Source organism: Aythya ferina, assembly GCF_964211825.1.
Source record: "Aythya ferina genome assembly, chromosome: Z".
Taxonomy (NCBI): domain Eukaryota; kingdom Metazoa; phylum Chordata; class Aves; order Anseriformes; family Anatidae; genus Aythya; species Aythya ferina.
Genome location: NC_140299.1, coordinates 1657675 through 1682724, shown reverse-complemented (window position 1 = coordinate 1682724; position 25050 = coordinate 1657675). Strand labels below are relative to the sequence as shown.

The following is a 25050-nucleotide window of genomic DNA, read 5'->3' as shown; positions in this document are numbered from 1 at the left end:
CATGCAAAAGCTGAGGCTCGCCTGAAAGGACGGCTGGAGACAGCACTGCTCTTGTGATGTTGCTCTTGACCTTTGAGATGATACCGTGCAAGTTCATTATTTCCTCTGATTTATAAAACTGTGTTTTTTAAGCGTTGGGGAAGTAACTTGGCTGCTCTCCGAACAGCTTTGTGCGTGCAGATCCTTTTTGATAGCCAGAATTCTTTTATAAGGTTCATTTTTTTTCTTAAAGGGGAGAAAAAAAAATGCATCCAGTTTAGTTACGGTGCCAGGAAGAAATGGATATATCTGGCTGTTGAGATTTATTTGTGGGTCGACTGCTAGGCAGTTGTACCACTTTGCCTTTCAGAAAGTGAAGCGATGATTTATTGTGGGGTGTTTTGGTATGCACCAGGTACTCGTGCGCCTCGAGCCTCCGAAAAGGGCACTTGATATATTTACATTAGGAAAAGGGACTCCCAAAGTAAAAGTCAGCAGAAGATTTCATTAACCTTTTCGCTAGAAATCCAACTCCATTGATTGTCTTCTGCTTCCTCCTCCCTCTCCTTTCTCGTTTTTTTTGTGATGGACCAATTTTGTTGCCTCCTTTTGGATACTTTATGCATTTCTTCCTCATGCTAGCGCTAACCCATCGCCGGCTCTGAAACCGAGGTTATTTTTTCATCTCTGGGTCTCCCACGGTGGCACCGCCTGCTTTATTACTTCCTTGAGTCCTGATAAATTTTTAATTGGAAAATCAATACAGACCTAAGAAAAATGGGGTCAGCAGAGAAGTTTGGGAACTTAGCAGGGGATAAAACTTTTTTAAAATATTAGTTTTACCGCAGGGCTTCACAGTTTCCCTTAAAATTATTTATGGGAGCGAAGGAAAAGAGGAGCGTGTTCTAGCACTTGGAGCCCTGCTTGAAAGTGGTAATCAGTTTTTAGAACATTTTGATCCCCACCCCTTGTTTTAAAATAAATGTTTTAGGTGTGGAGCAAGTAGTTTATAGCATGGAGTCCACTTGGGTGATTCCTTCAGTGCCACTTTGCTTGATGAGCTGTCGTCATTATTCACGTTTCCTTTCCAGGTTGACTTCTGTATTTAGGAATTTCTGCAGCAGATGAGCGATGTTTTTTCACGTACACAAGGGTTTTGGTTATTAAAATCGCTTTTTCAAGTGATAATTAAGCCTAGAAAAACCATGCTTTCAACCTGGATACGTCTTCGGTGTGGGACGTGGTGTAGTGATAGGACTTGGTAGGTCAGGTTGATGTTTGGACTTGATGATCTTGATGACTTTTTCCAATGTAATGACTTTATGATTCCATGAACCACTGGATGACTTTTTTTTTTTTTACTGTAGTAGTTTAAAAGATGATGGTTTGATATTAATTTAAACATCTGAGTACAAGAATCTGCCTAGTTTTGCAAGCACCTTACCAACTCAATTATGCTGTGAACTCAAGTTATAAAATCTGGTTCTATAAAATCTTGTGCTCTTTGAGGCTTAGTAAAAGACTCAAAAGTGAGTTGACTCATGGCTTCGTATCAAAATCAGGTGAAAGCTCATTTTACTGCAACCAAAAACCGCGGGGTATGCCAATTTGGACAAAATTCATGTCAGAAAGCATTTTATATCAAAACTGGGTAAAATTTTTTTGGCTATTCACAGCAACAGGCTATGAAACTGTTGAGCAATGCTGTTGGCGGTGTACAGGATGCTTAAACTTTTCTGTTCATCCAAGAGGTTGCTCTTGGGGGGGGGGGGGAAAGTGGCAGCGTGTCTAGGTTATTTCTAGAAATGATTGGGCACATCAAGAAGTCTGTGCACAGCTCTTAGGGAAGACTCCAGCTGGCTCGGTGTGCCTTGGAAGGCCTTCAGACAAGTTCCTGTTGCCTCATTACATTTAAAAGCCACACGAGGTGTGCTTCCAACTCGTTTTGCCTTGGGGGGAGGGCTTTGAAAGTTGTAAGGGACTTGTGTGAAGCTGAGTGCTGCTACCTGAATGCTGCTCATGCCCAATCAGTAAGTGTGGAAGAAGCAGAGCTCTTGAATGTCTTGAACCTGAGCTTATAGGTAAGAAATAATGCAATAATTTAAACTTAGTTAAGATAAAATGGTTTGCTTGGACTTGCTCAAACTTATTTCAGAGCCATAAGTAAGTTGCATCATTCATATAGGACCTGTTGTATGATAACGATGTCAAGTTCATCTTTTTTTTCCTCAACAGTAGCAGAGCGTTTTTCTTTTAATAATCAATTTCAAGCATCTGTTGACCAATTACCGAGTAGCTTTGATCCGTGAAACCCCATGCAGTTGTATTTTTGGGTGATGAAATTCCCTTTGCTGTGTGATGCTCGACCAGCAATTGAATACAACTTGTTAAAGATCATCTACGTGCTGTTTTTTCTCATGAATCCTACAAAGTTGTTGACCAAGATTTTGTATTTCTTCTATTTTTGGATCTCAGGGTGAATGCTGGCTATTCATGCTTGACTTCAGAGTAATGCTGGTTTGAAGGAGGCTGCAAGTCTTCATGCCCAAGTGACAAGCAGGGTTTGGGTGGTGTGTTTGCTGGCACTATAAATAGTAATTTAAAAAATGGGGCTGATTTTCTTCCTCAACTTAAATCTTTCATTACGCTCCTTCACAAGCTAATTTCTCTTTTTTTCCCCCTGAATAGTGACTTCCATTAATTTCACTCTAGGTAATGATACAATTACATGTAATCATTGACACGACTCAATATGCAATGCATCAGTCCCATTGTGCCGTGCGTTCAGCTGCTTGGATTTTGGACGGCTTCCATCTTGCGCGTTGCCAAGAGCGGTTCTGGAGGCTCTGACATTTTGTTTGACATTAGTCAAGGCTGCTGAAGCAAGGTTCCTTGGCAGCCGTTCTGCAAACTTGCCCGTTTGGTTGATTTGAAGCTCAGGAGAAGCGGGTGAGCCAGGTAGGAGATGGTGTTTCCCATTTAACGGCTCGGGCATTCATCTGCGATAAATAAGAGTTGGTTTAGAAAGCAGTCTCTACTGCCTGGAGATGCAGGCAGTATATCTTATTTCAGGTGCTGATGACAGCTTCCCATTCGTTCCCCTGAGCTATGATTTTGAAAATAAAGTGATTATTGATCAGATAAATCACTCTTCTATTTCTCAAATGTGGCCCGTGTCTGCTGGCCGTACCGCACGAATGAAGATGGACTGCTTGTTTTGAGTCAAATCTCAGCTCAGTTATTGAAAAATGAATACATCAGCTGTATTTGCAGATCTTTACTAATCTTTTTAATCTGAAGGCATGCTGTTTAGTCCCAGAGCTTCACCCCCTTCCTGAGCTCGTCGCAGGTCTGCGGGTGTAAGCAGGATGAAAATCCAGCCCTGGGAGAGGAAGGAGAACTTGGTCCCGCAGCTTCCAGTGGTGCGTGGATGTTGCTGGGGAGCCGGCAGTGAGATCAAGGTGCTGCAAAATGGGAATCAATGCACACACAGTTGTCTCGAGCTCCTTATGGGGTGTGAGTCGGGAATCTCCTGGCGTTTGAAGGAGCCTGAAGCGGCAGCATGGCGGCGAGCGGGCGCTGGGGAGTCGCGGGTGCTGGCTGGCAGACGAGGCGATAATGATTCCTTGCGCTACGGGAATGCAGGAAAGCACAAAATCAGTCTCCTTTTTCTCTTTGTCTGCTCTTTGATCAGCGAGTTTCAGTGTATTCCTCTATAAGGTTTGCCACTTTAAAGCTGCGTTTGATACGAGGCTGTTACATCCTTCAGTGAAGCCACTTGTACACTACAGATGTGCGGGAGCCGAGTTATCTGCCACCTGCCTCAGCCCATTTGCTGCTGGATACCTCTGGCTTCGATCTCTCCTGAGGTGGCTAGACCTCTATTTTACAAAGAACAGTTTGAAAATGCTTGAAAATATTTTGCTTTTTCCCCTAGCTAGATGAGCAATGTTGCTTCATCCTGCCGCAAACTCTCAGTCCAAGACAAACCTGAAAGATTTTTTTGGCCGTTTTACTCTTGCCTCTGCTTGACCAGCAGCATCTCATGAGCAGGGCTGGTGGGATAGGGTAAGTTCCTTTAAAAAAATACAGAAATCAGGAAACAGTCTTCTTTAGGGGATCTCTGCTAGCTATAGGGCTGCACCTGCCCACCTGGCCTGGAGCTGGGACGCCTCCTGTTGCTTCTCTGAAATGCTGCAGACTAAAACACAAGTTAGAGGACACAGTAGCCTCCTCTTTTTGAAACTGGTCCCCAAACAACATAAAGCTTACTCCCTGATCAGCTCATGAAAGAAGGGCTTTGCTTTGTGCTGCGTTTTGTGGCATCTCAGATGCGATGGCTCTGGAAGCATTTATTATCCGCCGGTTGATAAGGATTTGTTTTAAGAAGTTGCAAGTTTTATACTATCTTAAATGGAATCTAATCTCTTAAGCAGCGAACAGAAAATATTAATCTCTGCAGGGCTTTTTTTAAGACTGCTTTTTTATTTTTTTTGGCATGGCCATATTATATCCATATATCTTCATGGTTAGATGCCTCTGACACCTGTTTGCTGGCAAAAACCAAAACCAAGAGGTCTTCAGACACTGGGTTTTCATAGCTCTGAATCCATGAACGTGATGGTGTGTATCTGAGGCTTTTTCATGTCTGTTCTCCTCCCTGTGGGGATGCTGCTGAGGGATGTGGGAGCACCTGAGCTTGGTTTTTGGGGTGCTGATGCCTGCAGGTGAAGCTGGTCCAGGCCTTACTCTTCTGGGGAGGAGTTTTCAGTATCAAGAGCCAGCTGGTAAGGACTTAACAGTTGTGTTGTCTTTTTTTTTGATGCTGAAGCCTGGCATCTGCCACTTGCCTTTCCAGATGCGCTTTGATGCGTAAAGTTGGATGTTCAGGGGAGAAGTCGCAGAGAAACCCGTCTGAGGATAGCTGAATTTCATGGGATGGCATCTCGCTGCTGGCTGTGACTGCTGCCTAACAGCCTGGTTAGCATGAAACGGGCTCGTCGCTCAGTAGGCCGCGGCAGTTTTCAGCCTCTTTAATTACAAAGAGAATTTCCTCACAGAGAAATCACATTTCCGTAATGCCTGTCCTCAAATGTGCCACGGTTAACGCGTCCTACATATCCTTAAAGCAATGTGCTGTGGACTTATTTAGACGCTTGTTGCCTTAGCAGTTCATGTGTCTTCGTTGTACTTAATTAAGAGGACTAATGGCTGCTTAAGACTGGGTAAATACATAGTTCTTAAGTAATAAAGCAAAAGTAATCCTCAGACCCTAATAGAGAATTAATTCTAGGGCTGCAGGCCTAGAACAGGCAGCTCTTCCTTTTTTTCAAACTAAGGTACTTTAAGATTGCATCACTTGAAAAAGAACCTTTTTGTTTGCTTATAGAGGTACTAAAGCTGTGTTTTTCAGAAATACTGAGCAAAGTGACCATTTACTGCTTTTTTTCCCAAGAAAATATAGGCTTTGGAGCGATGTTTCTGCTCTAGGCTTGGGGAGGTTGTATGGGTGGGCCAGAAAAACATTAGGGTCCGGCCTCCAGTTTTAATTCAAACCTCTTCAAGTATTCATGTGACTCTTCAAAAAAATATTATTGAGCGTTTTATGCTTCTGAAGCTGAAAAGTAGCAGTTATTTAGTCAATAAAAGCATCTGAACTGTAAGCACACTTCCAGATTTCTTTTCCCCTCTCGGTCAATCAGCAAGCCCCGTTCTTCAGCCTGTCCTGGTGATGCTGTGCTCCCTGTATCACTCGGTGTTAATTATTGAGAAGAAAACCTGCAATTTAGCAAGAGCTGGTGTCTTTCTGATATTCAATAAAGCGCTGTCACCTCTCAAGCAGTCGGTCACTATGGCTCTGAGCTCCAAGCCTGATTTATCCCTAGGAGGAGCCCCAGTTTGGGGTGGCTTTCACAGAAGCCCAGAGTAAGGACTGATAAAGCTTCTTCAGTTATCTGCTTATCTACTAAAGTAGACCTCTTAATTAGTCCTAAAACCTCCTGGTGTAGCAGGGCAGAGCTTACTCTTACCGACTCCACCTGCCCTGCCGAGCCAGTGACACGCTCAAGCTGTAATTTCAAAACATTTTGCTTAAAAGATCCGCGGAGCTGTTTCGCTTGACAACTTCTCATTTGTTAAGTGACCACTTCTGGCACTTCATTTTCTCCTCCCGCCCTGGAGATTTCTCTCATCTGTCATTTTCTGCCTGACCTAGGGCTCGCGGGTTCAGCTTTCTCACGTCTCTCTTCTCGCAGCAGCGTGATAGAGATCCGGAGGTTCAGCGGTCAGCGTGTTTGGCAGGATGCTCGGTTATCCGTGGGCTCCTGGACGTGTCTCAGAAGCAAGCTTGTAGCCAGCACTAAATAAATTCCATGTGGATTTAGCCACCGAAAAGGTTTTGCTGTTTGCCTTGCTGCAGAAACTGTGCTCATTTCTGTAGTGAGTGGTGAAACTCCAGCTCCGTGGTAGCATCGTACAGAAACCCTGCACTCAGAAGTGCATTACAGTGAATAATATCCGACTGCTCTTAACCACTGTAAATCGCAGGCTGTCTTTTCAGGTAGCTGTGGCCCATCAGCATCTCCGTTTTGCTGGATGGCTTTCAAATCCTGCCGTAAATCCTCCCGTCTTGTTCTGCGGGTCGCCTCACTCAATCAGCCCAGATGTTGGGAGCTGCTTTCTCCGGCCGTGCCCCTGGGTAAAAGTGGGTGTCAAACTCTGCCAGGTGGTGCTGTTTCGTTCCTGGGGAGCCCAAATTGCTCCTGTATCTCTCAGGGATGTCCACGTAGGTGTGAAGCAGGTGTAAAACCTTACTGGCCATAAATTACGCTGAAGCCACTTGCCTAAAGAATGATAAATGCACCAGTGGGAAGCAAGGCAGCCAATTACTCAGCATGATTAAAAGCAAACAAATGACCTCTAATTGCGTTTCATAATTAAGAATTCGCTGTATATTAATATATTTTTATTATTGAGTTTATTAACACTTCATAAAGCTGTATGGCGTGCATTACTAATAGCTGCTATATAACCGCAATATATTTGAAGTTTTCAGCTCCGAATGCTCTTAAAATGGGATTTAGTGTAAAGACCGATGGTAATTTCCAAATGGGATTTAGTACCCCGAGGCAGATAGTGGTTTGGGTTAGCATCTCATAACTGTCCTGCTCTGGCTTTCAATTCAGTGTCTGCCTAGTGAAATATCTAATCCAGCTCCAGCCGTTTCTTCTGATCTATATCATGTCTTCCAAAGAAAAAAAATAAAAAGCCTCTAAGCACTGACTCATAACAGTTCCTGGCAATGACAAGAGCACTATATTACTTTACATCTTTCCTCAATGTTTGCCTGCTGAAATATTTACTAGAGAGGCTCTGGCAGAGCTGTGAATGAATGACATCGGCGGCTTATGCGCTCAAAGGTACCTCTAGTGCTGTTTTCTGGGGGGAAAAAATCAACAATGCTGCAGAAAATAATAGAAAAAAATCAGAAGTTTGGGAAAAATGGCCTGGGAATGTGCACATTAATTACAGCAGTGGTGGTGGGGAGGGCTCAAACATGCAGCTGTTGGAGGGGTGAAAGCACTTCAGCCTCAACTGCGCCGAACAGATGTGTTTGCATATTTATATCTGATAAAAAAAAACCCTCAATCATTACAAACAAGCATTTTGGTGGTGCAAATTGTGATCAACAGCTACTTTTCTGGATTCTCTTCCTTGAGTTTTTGCTGTTTTGGGGCTGAATTTTCTGACCTAAGAGACTGTGTTACTTTGAGGTTTAACTTGAAACTATTTTTACTATGGCTTTCAAATAACAGATTTTGTTATTAGGTATATTTTACTTAAAATCAAGATTCTGTGCAATGAAAACAAGTGTGTTATGATGGCAGGGACCCTGTGCATCTTGTTTGGAGAACACCTGATTTATCACCTGTAGCAGCTAATGAAGGAAAGGGGGAAATATTCACCTTCAAACCCACTTTTTTCCAACACTATCAAAAATCAGCGTTTGTTGGTTCATTGTGACATGAACCCACAAGGTCTGGAGTTGGGCAGTGACTTGGAGTGTCCCCTCTGTGTCTCCAGGCCATGTTGAGCTTGCTGGGTGCAGACAGAGCATCATTATCCAAGGGGATGTCTCAAAATAAGCTTTGTTCTGGTTCGCTGTCTTCCTTCTGGTTGCTTATCCTGCTTCTGCTGGTTGCTTTTGTTTGGCTTTAAACTCGGGAAAAAAAATAATCCAGCAAGACAAATCAATACAGAAAGTATTTTAGTAACTAGTATTTTTTTATAGCTTGCATGAGAGCTGAAATCATCAGTAGAGTACAATACAGAAAGGACGAGAGTGATGAGAAAAGCAGGAGACGCATCCAAGCTGAATGTATGGTTAGCTTTTTTAGCGTCTGACTTCACAAAAAGAGAAAATATTGAATTGATTTTTGGCCCCAATCAAGTCGTTTTTTTTTCCCCCAAAAGCCAGGGTTAGAATAAATAGGAGGGCTAAAACCTGTAGTTTGGAGGAAGGGAACACAAAGGCCGCCTGGATTAAATTCCCATCTCTTTCGGGGGATGCACGTTTGCGTCTCCGCCCTAGGTACAGTTATAAAAAGTTGAGGCTTGGCCAAAAATCAATACTATATGATGACTGTTGCCAAAATCTTTGAAGATGATGGAAACTGCCATACAATACTCTGAAAAATAGTCGTTTTACTGACTATAAAAAGAGAAATGAGATGCCCTTAGTTGCTACAGCATCAGACCCTGAGCTCCTAGCAAGCTACGTGCCCTCTTTTTTTTTTTTTTTTTTTTTTTTTTTTTTTTAACGATGCTTCTGCTTAATTTAGGGATACTTCTGCTTAATTGTGGTGGAAGATCTGTTCTTCGTAGTTGTTTCTTTCTGATCCCATCATTAAGTTAAAAATGAGGCGTGATATCTGCTGGCTTTTGAAGTGAGTACCCTTCTGACTTTAAGGGCAGAATAGTTATTGGAAATCGTTACGGGTGGTCAAGTTGAAGAGGGTGAAAATCTTCTTCATACTCTTTTTAACGTGGCCGCGTCCATGTTTAACCCAAAGGGGCGACAGCTTAGTTTTGTAGGGGATTTGTAGGGGATGAACGTTACACGGACTGGCAGCCAGGGAGATTTGAGGGCTGCTTGTTAACGTAAGTGGCTTCCTTTTCTTCTGATCCTTGTTCACTGAGAAACCAAAGCACCTCTATTCCGTCCTTTTTTTTCTAATTAATTGGCATAATTGGTGGAAATGGGCCATTTGGGAGAGAAAACCCCTTTAGCACCTCACTGAATTATCAAATGCTGTTTATCTACGCAAGCTTCGGCAATTTGAATTAAAATGCTTGCTCCCAACCTTTGTTCTTTCTACAGCAAATGATTTTATTCACATGCTCCTATTGCAGTACCCCAAGTTCGTGTATTTTGTCTCCCAATTTCCCTTTTACAGGAAGCCAAGGACCTCCAGAACTGCAGGCTTTTATTTATGTATAGCAGCTGAGGAATATGGGGAGCTGAGTCTCCAAAGGCCGTGGAGAAAGACTTAAAATACCCATCTTTAACAAATACAAAGAAATATTTAGCATCACTACTATTTCCAGAAGCCTTCTTTCTGTTCAACATGTGGTTTACAGACTAAGGTGTACCCTAAAGAGCTCTTTTTTCCCCTGAAATTGCATGAATTGAACCCTTGCCTGGCTTGATTTTAAGTTTTCCAGAAGTTTTCTTTCCCAAGAACCTCAAACAGAAATAGGACGCGGGTGTGGCTGAAGCAAAAGTCTGAGCCCGTATCTAAGGGATGCAAGTATTTTTGGTAGGTAGCTTGATTTTTCTCCTCAAAGTGCTTGCAATCAGAAGGCATTTAGCTGCAGGGGTGCCTAAGAGCAGGCATGGCCTTGGCAAAAGGCCCCAAAGCCACTGCCCCATCTGCATGGCATTATCCACATGAGTAGGTTTCCTTCGCTGAGATGAACAGAACCGTATGGCAATATTCAGAGCCGAAATTATTTCCGAGGGGCTCCCGTGTCGTTACAACTCCGCGCTTGCGATCTTAGGCATTGCAATTTGGAAACTCATTCAAGTGAATAATATCATGTTGGACCGCTCCTTCTGTTTTCCCTCGGAACTGGCAAACTTCTTCAAACAGCTTTATTATGAGAAGTTGGAGGGCTTGGAGTAGGACGTCAGGGTGTTTTTTTTTTTTATGTGGAGCAAGCAAATCCAAAAAAAAGTTGACCAAAAGTTGTCGTTATTGTGCAATGTTTTAGTTACAGGTGGTTAAATTTCGTGCCCTGACTTTTTAAGTTGTTAAATATATCTTGGGACTAAAGAATTGAGCTTTCCATGTAGCAATTCTGCTATCTATATATTTCTTATCCCCTTCCCAGTCTCACGTGAGAGCAATTTCTTGGTCTTTGCTGGCAGACTGCATCGTGCAGATGAGTGTTCAATGAACAGAAATTGCTGAGGTAATTCCTTTTTTCCTCCTCGTTAGGAAACTCTCATTTAATTGGTATTTGGTGGCTGGTAGAGAATGAGGCTTGGGCTTTGAAGATAGAAACATTTTTCGTTGACACCTCTGCTCGAAGGACAGGTGTGATGAGAAATCCTGCTTAGTGCGTGGGGGTTGCAGAAAGCCAATTTCCCCATAAAAGCCATCCATCCTGCAAGGGAATTCATATTGACAGCTTTGGCTGTTATTCGCACGTGCCTCTATGATATCTTTTGAAATATGATTGAAAACTAATATTTTTTTCATTGGCTCTTCCTGACTGCCCTCCGAATATCGATCTTCCACAAGAGCCCGTCCTCTTGCATTGCAGTACTTGAGTGAAGATTGCCATCGTGTCATGAGGTAGGCTTAAAAATCTAGGTCCAAACATTTAGTGGATATAAATCAATGTAATGTCACTGTCAGAGTCAAAACCTGACCTCCTGTATATTAGGCTCTATGTTCTCCAAAGCATGCATAACTCAAACGTCAGTTACGATGCTCGGGAAACAAAAATCGGTCTTCCAGTGTTGATACAAGACCCAAAAGTGAGGGTTTCGGGATATTTTTAAATTGTGCTCAATTGGAGGAAAATCCAACGTCTTGGGCTTGTGGTATATGACAAAATCCTAGAGAAGGGGTTGATTTTATAGCTAATGACTTGAAAAAAAATAACTTCACCAAGGTTTGTCGTTCCTAGGGTTTGGCAGTATTGGCTTTTCCGTCTTTGGGCAGATTTTGTGGAGTAGTTGAGGTTGGAAGGGACCTCAAGAGGTGGTCTAGTCCAGCCCCCTCCGTTCTTCTCTTACTGTGGTTGAGAGATAGGGAGTTAAAAGCAAGTACAACGAGGAAGCCGTGATTTATTATGAAAGAAAATGGAGCGTTTGTTTCTGCTGGAAAGGCTGATGCATTAAGGGAGCGCGATGGGAGCAGTTTGTTATTCATTGGCCATTCCTCACTACAGCAGCCTCGATTGCTGGAGAATGTTTTATGACTCAGATTATGCTCAGATTAGACTTTTTTTTTTTTTTTATCTTAATTCTTTTGGGTTTTCCAGCAGCTGAAATGCGTTCAGGGCACACGGTGGGCTTCGGCTTGGAGCGTTTTCATTGTGCGGAGACGGAAGGGCTCCAGATCTGCTGCGAAGTCACCATTTGTTTCTTTAAAGCTCCCATCCTTTATCGTAGCACCGCAGTTTGTTTCCTTAATGAGCACCGTTCGGGTGTTCCTGGAAGCCTTTTACCAAGTAAAAATGCGTGTGTGGGGGGGTTAATTTCAAGGGTTGAATGAGGAGCTGTAAATGGGAGCAGAGGGAGTGGTATAATGAAGATATTGCATGTGTGGTGATGGACGGGGGGCATGACTGTCCCACTGTCACCTCTCCTGGGTGCTGGCTTGTTTTTCTGGGTGCTGGCTTGTTTTATGTATGGGCAGCCCTGGATATAAAGTGTAGGGTATAAGGTGCACCCATGCTTTCCAAACCTGGGGGCTGGCCCCAAAGGGGCACCCCAAGGCTCAGCAGTAGTGCCTGGGGTGCTGACGGCGCTCAAAAAGGCTGCAGATGAGGAGATCAGGAAGACCAGAAGCAGCCTCCTGAAGTCATGGGAGGTTGTTGGAGGGTGCACGTGCATTGTTCTTGGCACCTACAGCCCGTAAGGTGCTGAAGGAGATGACCTGCCCCCTAGGATGGATGTGCCAGATCGCTCCTGCTCATCCCTGGTGCAAACACAGCTCTGGTTTCGCACAAAACCAGGGGAGTACAATTTGTCTGCACTCATTAACATAATTGATTGCTTCCTTTGTAATTTTCGGAAGGCTTTTTGGGTTCGGCAGCCGTGTTTAAATCACCCCCTCAACAGGCACTGTTGATGTGTTTGTGTCTCTTCTGCCGTCCCGATAAGTCTGGCCGCTGCTTTTCACCTTCCCGCTGCAAGTTCCCGAGATTGATTGAAGCTCTGCGGCTCGTCCTATCCAAAATGCTGTGTAATTAATGTTTCATTATGCTAATGCATGCAAATTCGCTAGCGCGCATTTGATGGGGAGGGGAGAGAACAAAAAAGGATTAAAGAGTTCGCTCTGAAGTACAAATTAATTTATTGCATTGCTAAATGGCCTCCAAGGAAGGAGGGATGCGTTTAAGAGAGGAACAAATATGAAAACAAAAAGCCCCCTGTCTAAATGTTTTGTCTTCCCAAGAAGTGGCTTCTTCCGAGCCCTGCCACGTGTGCCGAAGCCCCGGGATTTGTGCTGGAGGCTGCTCGGAGATGGCACATTTTTAAATTTAGCACCATTCCCATCCATGGATTCTGTTTCCACGTTTTTCTCCCTGTTGCTCAGTCCTTTTTTTCCTCTCTAAATACATCTCCCCCCCAAAAAAAAAATATCAAGCTATAGAAATGCTGGTTTTGTTTTTCCTCCTTCTGTCTTTAGGCTCAGAGCTCTTCCAAGGGATTTCCTTTTCCAGCAGCTGATTTGCTCTCTTGATGTTTTAACCCAGGATCTGGTTGTTCTTTTCATCCTCCTTTACTCCTTTTCACCTGATTTCTTTTCTCCCTTAACATGCATTTGTGTCCTTGCCCTCTCCAGCTATTGCCTTGCCCTAAGCACGAGCATCTCTTCTGCTGGCTCGTGGCCCTTTGGCAGTCTGATTTTTTTTCCACAAAGGCTGGTAAAAGCCAGATCTGTGGGCCTTCCCTTGTTTGTATTCCACCCGACTCTCCCCTCTTAGCCCCTTTCTGCTTGGCTTGGATTCAGTCCTGGATTGATTTTTATTTTTCCCCTCTTTTTTTTTTCTTCCCTGCATCTTGACTCTTCCTCCACCACTGCCTGGGGGATTTCTTATGCCAGTTCTCTCAGGTTCCTTGCTGCTCTGCCCCATCTCATCATCCCCTCCGTATCCTTTAATCCCTTCCGTGTTTTAATCCCCTCCGTATTCTTTAATTAGGTGATTTAATCCACTTTTGTTTCATTTTAGTGGAAACCAGCTAGGCACCGGTGTTCGGGCACACCTTGGGGAACGAACCTACTGGAGTCCTCCACTGGAATCCCATAATTAACTGGGATTGTTCAAATTAGCTTCCGAGCTGGTAATGATGCTTTTAAGCACCCTAAAATGCTGCTCTCCTCCTGGACTTGGTGTCGTCTGCTCCCTTAATCTTGAAGTTCATTAAGTGTGGGAGCATTAAAATGGGAAGTAGTGCCATATTTTGGGGAGAAGGAAGGAAACCCGGCAAATAACACGATAGTCTGATAGCGTAATTAAAGCATTTGAAACAAAACCATGGAGGGAAAAATTGCCCTGGTGCAATTAACCATTCAGCCTCTTCTCTGGAGGCTCAAAATAAAAATCCAATCCTCTCCCCTGTGCTGGAAGAAAATACAGGGCTCTGCTTAGGTTTCCTGTAGGCATTGAGATCTTTTTATGGTGAGGCCATAGGATCCAGGTAAGAGCTCTTCCATGTGCTCGTAGGGCACATCTGTGCACCTCATTGCACAAAATGAGCCCTGCTCCTGCAGGTAAATCCTCATTTTCAGCCAAAATACAGAAACAAGTGGCTGATGCCACCAGCTTTCTTCAAGGCAAATGCTTTTTTTATCCTGCTGTGGAAGGATGTTGAAAGCAACTGAAATCGTGGTGTCTCGTAGAGTTCCAGCAATGCAATTTATTACTTCTGAGGTCTGCTTTTCAGTCTCTTCAGCAAAGTAGGTGGCTGCAAGTTCCTGCGCTGAGTAGGAGTTTGCACAGTTGGCTGGCTTGTCTGATTTTTTACAAGGAAATAAAAAAAAAAAAAAGAGCTGTCAAGATGATTGTAGAACGAATCTCTTCATTACGAAGCCTGTAAGAAACTTATGCTTTAAGAAACGATATCGCTGGAGAGTTTCTCTCTTGAAAGAGTTGTTTGTGCTTTTCTGAGGCAGGTTGGAGGGGACCAGCTTGCCTTCATCCCCTTCACCCAGCGCCAGGGACCCAGCTCTGCCTCATCCCCAGGCTGCCCCGGAGGGAATCTCACCTTGTACATGAGCCAAGTAAGCAAAGTGTGGGTGTGCTCAGTGCTTACTCAGCTTCAGGTAGCCTAAATAATGTTTCTAATGCCCAAACTAGTCTATAAGGTCAGGCAGAGGCCAAAATACTTGATCTTTTCTTCATCCCATAGTCCGAGTAGTTGTGCTCTTGCCCTCTGCCTTCTCTTTTATGGCTCAGCTGAAAGGAGTCTGACCCCCAACTAGTGGGATTAAGGTGGTGTAGATGTGTTACCCATAGTGATAGCTCACTTAAAGCCATATTTGTAATCCAACTAAAGCTTTTGAGTGAAAATGGAACAGCCAGGTAAGCATCCCTAATGATTCAACACCTTTGGAGGAGTTAGGGTTGTGGTTTTAAGCGCTTTTATTTGGTACAGCCCCAAATCCTGCGACGGCACCATTTAAAAATTGAATGACTTGGAAGAGCGACAGTCATGTGTACATCCACTTTTATAGAAAACGGGATGTTTATATAAAAATTGAGCAATGCTTCCTTGTACTACATGCTCTTGCACTGTAAATTCCTTGCAGTGATATTTGATTTTTCCATCCAAACACCAAATGCAGGCATGAGGCTCGGTTTCCAAAACTCTTCGGAGCTGAGATGAAATATTCAGCACCACTGCAGGCACATCATAAGTCATAATAAAAACATTAAGTCATAATAAAAGCATTAAAACAGGAGATCTTTATATATTTAGCATTGTATTAGTGTATTTGGTGGGACCAGAACTTGATAGTTTTATGCTGTATTGTCTGCATTACCTAAGCTTGTAAATACACGCTTATTAGCCTGTCCATTAAGCTAATTTCCTGCAGATTTAAGAAAAACACTCTGCGAAAATGTGTACTGAGTGTACATAAATCCTCTTCAGTGTAATGGCCTTATTTCAGCTGCTGCCTCTGAGTTTGGGCTGGGGGGTATTGCTGCGTTCGCCCATCTCAAATGGTCCGTGCTCGAAAGTCTTATTTCTTAATGTTTATTTGAAAAAAAGAAGAAGAAAGCTCCGGGGGTGGCCTGGTCAACTGCTTTTGCAGCTGTGACATCTCTTCCCTCTCCGTAATGGAAGCAAGCGATGCAGAACACGAAGGAGGGGGGGGGCGGAAAAAAAACCCACCCTGGAAGATTACATTTCACAGAGGTGGAACGGCAAAGGGAGGGAGGATTCAAAGGCAGGCAGTGATTAAGAAGCGCATCAAACCCCATCTTTTAAATGTTAATTTCCTCCGTGGCCTGGAGAAGGGATAACCTCGCCGTCACTGTGATGTTACCTGTCAGGGTGAGAAGCCCATTAGTTTCATACCCGTATCACAAAGCAGGTCATGGTGTAGGGTAATATCTTGATAGCTGAAGCAGCGAGGGGCCAAGGATGGGGACTTTATCTTCAAGTTTTCTCCTTTTTTTTTTGGCTCAAGGACACGCGAGCTATTGCCGAGGGCTCTCTCCTTGACCCTCAGAGCTTCAGATCTCGGAGTAACGCTGCAGGCTGGCTTGCCGTGGATGTGCCTGGAGCTGCTGACACAGCCGCTTTGTGCAGGAGGTGTTTCATCTTTTCAGGCTTTCCCTTGAAGTCTGTAGTTAAGCTGTAGATGTCATCAATCTGTATTCATCATCCTTCTGTGAAGGCAGAGGAAGAAGGAAGCACTGATGTGCCCAAGTCCCATTGGTTTCAGCAGTCTCAGGCTTGCAGCACTCTTAATTTCCCACAAATGTGTTTTCTTCAAACAGGTCAGTGCTGGACCTCAAACAACGGCTGGGAGCATGCACGTAGAAGGTGAATGCATCTACTACACCAGATAAAGTAGTTTTAAGAGCACTGCCCTCCGTTGTTCTGACTTTTCAAGTCTTTCAGAGACAAAAGAGCCTGGGCAGCATCCCAGGGAAGGTGAGGTGTCCCAGGGCAAGCTGCAGGTAAAGGCAGAGACTCGCTCCCATCGAGAGAAAAATTGGAAATAGGGAAAACTGGAATGCTTCACAGCAAATTTTATATCAGCTCTTCATCTCCTATTTCTCCAGCCTGGCTGCTTGCTTGCTTCTTCCCTCGCCTTCTGTTTCAGTCGAGCTATTGCGATGAGGATTAAATTGTAGGTTTAGCATCTCTGTTTGAAAACTAGTCCCCTGCTCTGCTTAGGAAAGAGGTTGGTAGCTTACAGCAGCTGCTCTTTCAGCACGAACTGAAACCCTGGAGCTGCTAGGGCAGGGAAGTCTTACACAGGAGAAAAGGGACCCAGGATCCACTGCACCTGGGCTTTCTCTGGGCTAATACTTCAAAAATACTTCAAATACGCAAATAGATGGTGAGGGAATCTTCACCTGCTATTCCACCTTTCTATTTCAGCACCACAAGACTGCAAAAAATGTGGCCATTATATTCTCATCCTGCCTAGGTTTCCAAGTAATTGGTTCTGAAAATATATGGTCATTTTCTCCCTTTTTTTTTTTTTGACATGTCACAGTTGCTTCTCTCTCTAGGAATAACATTTCCAGGAATATTTGAATTTTTCCTCGCACTCAGAAAGCTTTCCAGGTTATTCAAGCTGTTACTTCCCTTGTAGTAAAGCAATTTGGACTAAATATGCCTTTTGCAAAGGATGTGAATAGCTGAAATTGCAACTGAACTGCAAGGGTAATTGCATGAAAAGAAAGTTAATCTTTGTTTAACTTCTGTGTTTGCTGCTCTGGAAGCTGTCGTAACCCCGTTTCTTCCGCAGAAGTGGATTATTTACTTGTGATAATAGCCACATAAAATCATTAGCACGCTGTCATAAACAGCTGTGTTAAACTGTATTATGTGTTGGTGACATCAATAAAACGCCCAACGAGGAGCTGGGATTTACAAACGGGACTTGGTTGTCTTTGGGAGAATGGGAAGGAAAAAAATCCTTTGTAAAAAATCACACTTTTGTGCGTTGCAAATATATCTCATAGATTTTTTTAATGGCAAAAGTGCCCTGTGCTAGTGTGCAAGTAGCACAGGTCTAACTTTTTTGGGGTCTAACTCTGTGCTTCCTCCAGAAATCGGGATCAGAGCACGGAGATGAAAGACAAATCATATTCTGATTCGATATCTTGCTGTTAAGAGACAACGTGTTCTGAGTTTAGGTTGTATGGTGCTATTGATAAAGTGTCTGAAATGCTCTACAAGCTGAGAGCAACTCTTGCTTTTTAGCTATATTTTATTAATTTTTGAAGGCTGTCTTTAAAGAAAAAATTAGATACCAGTCTTCTTGAATATATATGTTATAGATACATTGACAATAAAATTGATTTCTGTAAAGAAAATGTCAGTAGTTTTTGCATGGTTATGCATTACTTGAACAAAAGCTTTCAACAAATTTATAAAACCATCTTTTTGTAGCAAACAAAGTTTTTTTTTTTTTGTTTTTGTTTTTGTATCTTTTCTCTGCTGAGTTTGAAGAAGGGCTGCTTTCTGTTCTGCTCTGTGCCCTTTGATGCCATTGCGTCCACGTGTTCTTCAGCTTGTTAATGAATTTCTCCTCCTCAGCAGAAAGGAATAACCTCATAGTTTTTCTTGGGCTTACTGGAAGGCAATGGTTGGGCTACTGGGTAGGGTGGAGAGTGTTGTTCTAGCAAGGTGGGAGGAGATCCATGAGGTTCAAGGTCTTGGTATTTCTGATGGGTGGTCAGGATGTACCTGTGCATGGTCTCCCCTCAATTCTTCAAGAAAAAGGTCTTCAAGAAAAAGGGCTACCACAACTTTTGTGCTTGCTGTACTGAAATGTATCTTGGTACCTGTGGCCAGAGCAAGTTGCGTAGGCAATTAAGTTCTCCAAATAAAATTCAACAGGCGTGGTGGATTTATCTTCAACTTGGCTGTATAGGCACTTGTACAGTTTTTCCCCTTTTGTCTTCATGTTTAAATATAATTATTTTTCATGTAAAAGATCTATTTATCTACCCATGCTGTGTTTGCAGTGATAAAGGTATTTTCGTCCCAAAACAAATTTGCAAAGAAACCGTCTTACGTTCTCTATGTACAAGTGAGTAACCCATATTTACTCCGCCTTCTGTTTTTGCTCTTTTAGGTTCCCAGATTAAGCCTTTTACGTCGTTGAGGTTTGTAACGGAGCCTTCAGATGCTGTCACCATGCGTGGAAGCAATGTGCTGTTGAACTGCGGGGCAGAATCTGACCGAGGAGCTCCGGTCATCAAGTGGAAGAAAGACGCCGTCTTCTTGAACCTGGCGGTAGACGAAAGGAGGCAGCAGCTGGCCAACGGCTCGCTCTTGATACAAAACATAGTCCACTCCAGGCACCACAAGCCAGACGAGGGGCTCTATCAGTGTGAAGCATCTCTGGAAGGCATCGGAGCCATCATCAGTCGGACAGCGAAGGTCATGGTAGCAGGTAAGGAAGAAACTTCCTATTTCCTACATTCCGGATTGCAGGAAATGCTGAGAATTTGGTATTTAAAGAGTAAAAAATGCAGAGAGAAACCAATTGAACTACGTTTTCCACCTCATCAAAAGAGGTAAAGGTAGATATGACGCTCCTGCAACAGTAATTTATTTCTGACAAGGTGTTATTCTTGTTTAAACATTTCTAATGAACTTTTTGTTGCTGTGTATTCCTCTTCAAAACGGAGGAGATCTCTGCAGTTGGAAATTTTTCCAATGAATTGAGGGTCGCAACAAATGCTGGATTCTTGTAGGGTGTTGCGTGCATGAATTTTTAAGGTTGACAATCAGCAACCCTGGAAAAAAAAAAAAGATGGAAATTACTTGCTGCTGAGAAGGGATTGATATATTTGTGGCATGTGATGTGCAAGCAAGCGATGAGCTTGTTCGAGTGCGTTGTTTGGAGGAGATGCTTGTGCTTACACTAAAGAAAAGTTGAGGCTGAAGTTTAATCCAGTTCAGTCCAGGAGCTCTGCAGAAGTTTTCTATCCAGTAGTTTCCTAAACATTTATGCTGGGGAGGGAGTCCAGACAGCTCTCCTCTTGGCCGGTCTCTCCAGTGTGTCCCTCATAACTCGGTGTCTTTTCCAGTCTCAAGGTCTCTTAACCCGAAGAGCAGTTTCTGTTCCTCCTGAGTCTCTTTTACCAGCTAAGAAAGACATGTTTTCTCATGATAGCTGATTAAAACAGGCAATAAGAGTCTTAACTGTCTTCTACCTCCTTCCCACCAGTTTTCTGAATCCTCCACAATAGCCTAGGGGTGTGCTCTGAACCTGCCATCCTCAGCTGTGTATGTACACCCATGCTGGAGTAATACTTCCCCAAAGAGCTGGAGAGCCCCAAATACATGAAGAAATGGATTATTCCACTCTCTATCCCTCCTTGGATGGAGTCTGCAGAGCTGGCCTTTGAGAAGTAGGGCTCTCCTTGCCAACCGAGGATGCCATCTGGCCTTAATCTGGCTGTTGGCAACCACTGCCAAAATCCCTCCAATTACTCTTTTGAAGTGAACACACATACGGGGCTGTGCCCAGCTCACTAATTTGGAGCTCTTTATAGAAGAGCGTTGCTTTGTTTGGCAGATCCTGATCTAATATTGCTGCGGTGATGGGTAGTTTGGAAGAGGGACAGGTGGGCTTCCTCCATTCAGGACCAGTTGGGCTCAAACTGGGAGAACTTCTAATGGGAAAGAGTGCAAAGAGACTGCACAAACTAAAATATGGGAAGCTTCCTTAAACACGTACTCTTTTCCCCTCTAGGGGTAATTCAGCAGTGGAATGGGTTGAGTGGCCAAGTTGCAGAGTCTCCATCTGGGGAGATGTTCAAGACCCAGTTGGACGCAACCCAGCAGAGCCTGATTTCTGCAGAGGGTTGGAGTAGGCAAGCTTGTCACCTTCCAATCTCCCTGATTCTGATTTTGTGAATAAAATAAAAAAAACAGAATCATATAAGGTAGAGTAATTCATGGCATTTAAAATTGGCAGCAAGTTCTTCAAGCAGAAGTTGAAAAGGTATTTTGATCTCCGAAGGACGTGCATTCCCAAGTGAGCAGAATGTGTGCTTTTTTTTTTGCTTTTTTTTGAGGGAATCAATGTGCAACGTTGGCAGAGCATCGTTGACTTAAGGCACTGGCAGATGGAAACATGACAGGAAGGGAACGAGGGCAAGAGGACGAGCGGAGGTCTCGCACTACAGTAGGCTGTGTTAATCATTGCTTGGCACAGTAAATAAGCTTCATCTTTTCAGAAAAGGCTGCTTTCCCAGAGAGGATTGGGACTAGGTCAAGCTTTGGGTGTTATAACACTTGTAAACTGAATCCTATGATGATGTGTTGCTGCTAAACAGACTTTCTGGACAGCTTGATGGTCTCATCCGAAAGCCACGATGTGTTTGATTGTGCTGTCTTGATGAATGGGAGGTTGTGTTCATGGCAACAGGGCACCTCCTCATTTTGCTGTCTCCTTTGTCTATGCAACATTTCATTCTTGCAAGACTTCAAAGGAGAGATCACGAGCTTTAATATTTCAGGTAGGCTTTAGGAAGAGATTCACTCGTTGAATTACAATCTAATCTTGGTGTCACTTCTCAATCACGGGTCTGTCCGCGGCATTTTAAGCACTTCACATGCTGGTTAGCAACAGAACACATTTGTCTTTTGAGGTTAAAATCCCCAAACCATTGGTATGCATAAGGGGCATATATCTTTTTGCACCGAGCATGATTTCACCATGTTTTTTAAAGCATTACTAGTCAATAAAGCAGTCACAGCTAACAGGTGACAGTCAACTTCACTTGGAGCAGGATGCTTGGGGGTACTGGAAGTATATTGCCCTTTAAAAACTTTTCCCCTTCTACTTTCATGGCTTGACGTGCTTTCAGTAAAGAAAACGTAGCAAATTAAAAGCAGTTTTCATAAGACAAGGATTTTATGCATGAAGCTCGCCATGTATTGGGGGAAAATGCACTGTTTCAAAGAACTTCTCGAAGGTCTTTATGGCCTCGGCATGCTCCAGCTGTGCAAGAGCTCTTAGCTGAGACAGAGATGAGAGCAATGGAGAGAAACTAAGAGCTGCTTCCTACTCAGCATCTTATTAAAAGTCCCAATTTAACAGACTGCTGATCATTGGTATTTACCCTAATTGGTAGGATTTCAGATAGAAACAACGCTGCCCACGTGTTATGCCTCTATTTATAGAGCTGCGGGATGAGGCTCTCACAGGTTTTGGTGTTCATCATCTTCTAAAAGACCAGAGGTAAAGTAAATGAGAAACCCGAGGTTACTTTTATATGGTGTGATCTGTATGTCAGTAAATTCTTGAGTCACAAGTGCAGCATTTGTACATTTAAATGCCATTTAATGAGTTTATTCTTCAAGTGATTTGTTCTCCTTCACCCACGTAGACTTTCAGTGTTTTATTCCTTCGGTGGGTGTGTTGCCATTGATCGGGTCCTGGCAGAAATCAGAGGTTTACCTGGGGGAGGAAGGAAACCCACCTAGTTAGAGTTCATTTAATAAGATAACAAAGGCTCTGTTCTGCCGTTTAAAGATGATAAATGGCAAACGTGGAGCCTCCCTGGAGGAGCATATGGAGAAGTTCTTAATCTCACTCGAATCTAAGCGGAGTAAACATGAAATACAATATTAGGTACTATTGCCTACCCGTGTTTTGGGAATTTAATAAACTGAGGATGAAAAATCATTTAGTGATGAGAGAGGTATCACTTCGAGGATGGGATAAACACATGAAACCCGTTAATGCTGAAATTTAGGAAACTCTTCGTTGTGCAGAGTAAATAAAATGTCTGAAGTGTTGCATACTTGTCGTTCCCTGAAACTGAGAGTCACTTTTTCTATAGTAGGGGAAAATGAGTTTCAGAAATCCCCAGTTGGGGAGGTATAACTTCATTTATAAACTGAAATCAGCCAATACTGACTTAATCAGTTTATTCCTACCAGAATCACGGGCGATTTGGGGCTATTTTATATAAATTCATCAACCGTAATAAGTGGTGAACAAAACTAAAGCTGTTTCCCTTGAAAACCAATTTTAGAGCTCTGAAAACTTAATTTAAGTTGAAAAAAAAAAAGCCAAGTCAGACAATACAGTTAGAAAAAATGAATTAAAAATGTAACCTCTTGACAGTGTAATTGGCAAAATGGACATTGATGGACTTCTGGTCAACGGGATTTTGTCTTTTATACTTTATTTCAATGCACACTTAACATATACAATGTGTAATAGTGCAGAGAGTATCGGAACTCTATTGAAATTGATGCTTGGTGTTTAACACTACCTGGTTTTGATATCTATCCGTGCCACATGGCAGACCAACAAACGCCTTTGGGACTGCTCTGTGCGTTTGCTTAATGGTGGTGTGGGTTTTTTGCCTAATAGAGTGGACGATTTGAGTGCTCGCTCCCTCCTATCCCTGTTTAATGTTCCATATTTGTAAAATCTACATCCACCACTTGGTACAAATATATGCTCTGTCGTTCCGTTGAAGCTCATTAGTGCTTTCTTCATAAAGCTAAGAGGAAATAGCAGAGATCAGGTAAATATTTGACTCTTCACGTGCTGCTCTAAGTCCTGATTTTTTTTTTTTTTTTTTTTTTTCCCCTGCAGAAGATGCACCTACTTTAAAAAGTGGGAGCAGGAAGATAACCAACACAGATCAAAACAACAGCCAGCATATCTAGAGGCTTAGTAATCCAAACCTCTTGGGTGAAGAATAAGATAGAAGGTGGGCCCAAATGGCTAAAAATGAAGAAATCAAGTTGGTGTTATAGTTTAACTGCAGTATCATCTAGGCATGGTGTGCAACCGGTTATTTTGCTCAGCCTTCACTTTGAACAGAAGTGCTGCTTAAATATTCAAAGATAAAGATATTCCAAACACCTGAATGTGTTTTATTTTGCTATAAATTATTTGGAGAGGCTTTATGGCTCCTGATTTACTGCGAAACCAGTGGCTTTAGGTGCCATTTGGAGATGAGGGCAGAGAACCACATCCAGCAGCCCCTGTGATGTTTGCTTAATACCCAGATCTGGTTGTTGCTAGCTTTTCTTATTCCAACTCTGTATTATTTTTCTCCCTGCTAAGAAAATAACCTTTCTGATGCTACACCTTTTCATTACACACACTTGATTCCCTGCTCCCTCCATGGGTGTTGGGAATGGCTCTACTGATTGTGCTTCACTGGGGTTAAAGCAGTGGAGTAGTAGGTCATGTCTGAAGATGTATGTCTTTGCTTCTTAGGTACAGCTTCTGCCAGGAGGAAGAGTAATTAATGAGCATTTAACATAATTAAAAAAAAACCTTATCTATTCGTCTGTGTGGGGAACTTTTCCTGCAAATCCCATATTTTCATGCTTGGTACTTTGGAAATCTGAATAGCCGAGATAAAACGGGACCTTTGCAATTGATGGCCATCAGTGAGCCAGCGATTATTTTGCTCGTGGAAAGGGAGATTTGACGTTTAGCAGCTAAAATCATAAGTTTGTTCTCAACATGCTGGCCCTTCATTCATTGTTTTGTGAGTTTATCAAACCGTAGCAGTGTTGTTCCAAAATAATAGGGCTTGAGCATGGTTTTTGAGCAACACTTAGCTGCAAGTGACAACAGAGGGAGGCTTTCCTGCACTGTACTCTGTTGAGCAATGCTTGGCAGGATTGCATGCCGCAGCAATTCTTGCTCTTCCTACCCTCGTGCTGCTAATAGAAATACGGTTTTAATTAGCAGATTTCATTTAGGAAAAAGCTTCTGCTTTTGTCTTGAGCGCCTGGCAGAGATTTACTTACATTGTGCTCGAGGAGATTGGATTGAGGAAGGAGCAGCCTCGGTTAGCGAGGGCATGAGGTTGGAGTGAATTAAAATAATGGGCTGTAATAGATCATTGGTGCTGGGGATGGAGATCAGCCTGTACATCATCGTGCCAGCTTACCTTCCAGGAAAGGTTTCTTCCCTCTTGGTATCTGCCGATCATCTGTCTGCTCTGCTTTTGCAAGCCCGAAGTGATGGGAGTCCCACAGCCTCCCTTAGGACCGTGCCCTACAGCCTAATGGATCTGTCAGGGTGATTTGGGGGAAATTAAGCCCCAGCTTAAGGAATATCATGGCTTTGCGGCTTTGTCCTTTATTGCAGCGGATGAGGGTGCTGTAGGGTGTAATGTCCTTACTCTGATAACCGAAGGACCTACCTGCATTTACCCCTACCTGAATTTACCTCCTGGCACTGTCAGCTTCATGTTTGGCTTGCTGGAGGTATCCCTACTTTAAGAGCATCCCCTTCCCTTTATTTTGGCTGTTGTGAACCAAAACTCTGCCTGAGGACAGCGTTCTATATCCTGCTCTGGGTCAAATATGGCTCAAACCATTGCACCGAGTGCCTCTGGCCCTCCTTGCTACCTGTTATATCCTCTGTTTTCAAGTGCTTTGTGCCAATTTTTCATGAAAATTATAGTTTTGGGTGTCTTCTCCTTGACATCTTTATTCTTCCCTCCAAGAGGCAGTGCCTGTGCTTCAAATTGTGTTTCAAAAGCGTGTTGACCACCTTGCTCAGATCCCTCATCCCCTTACCTTTTCTGGGCTAAAAAATAAATAAATTTAAATTGACACACACCTTGTCTTACCAAACT

General features: G+C 43.2%; 1 protein-coding gene across 1 annotated transcript in view; it reads left to right on the top strand.

Moving 5' to 3' along the window:
* The window catches only part of LOC311426607 (netrin receptor DCC-like), a gene marked incomplete at its 3' end in the record, with an annotated part of 357717 nt that overhangs the window by 85318 nt on the left and 247349 nt on the right, over positions 1-25050 (top strand). The window contains exon 2 of the mRNA XM_084503074.1: positions 18546-18866. Within this exon, the coding sequence (XP_084359200.1) occupies positions 18546-18866 (321 nt within the window). The remainder of the gene's footprint in view (positions 1-18545; positions 18867-25050) is intronic.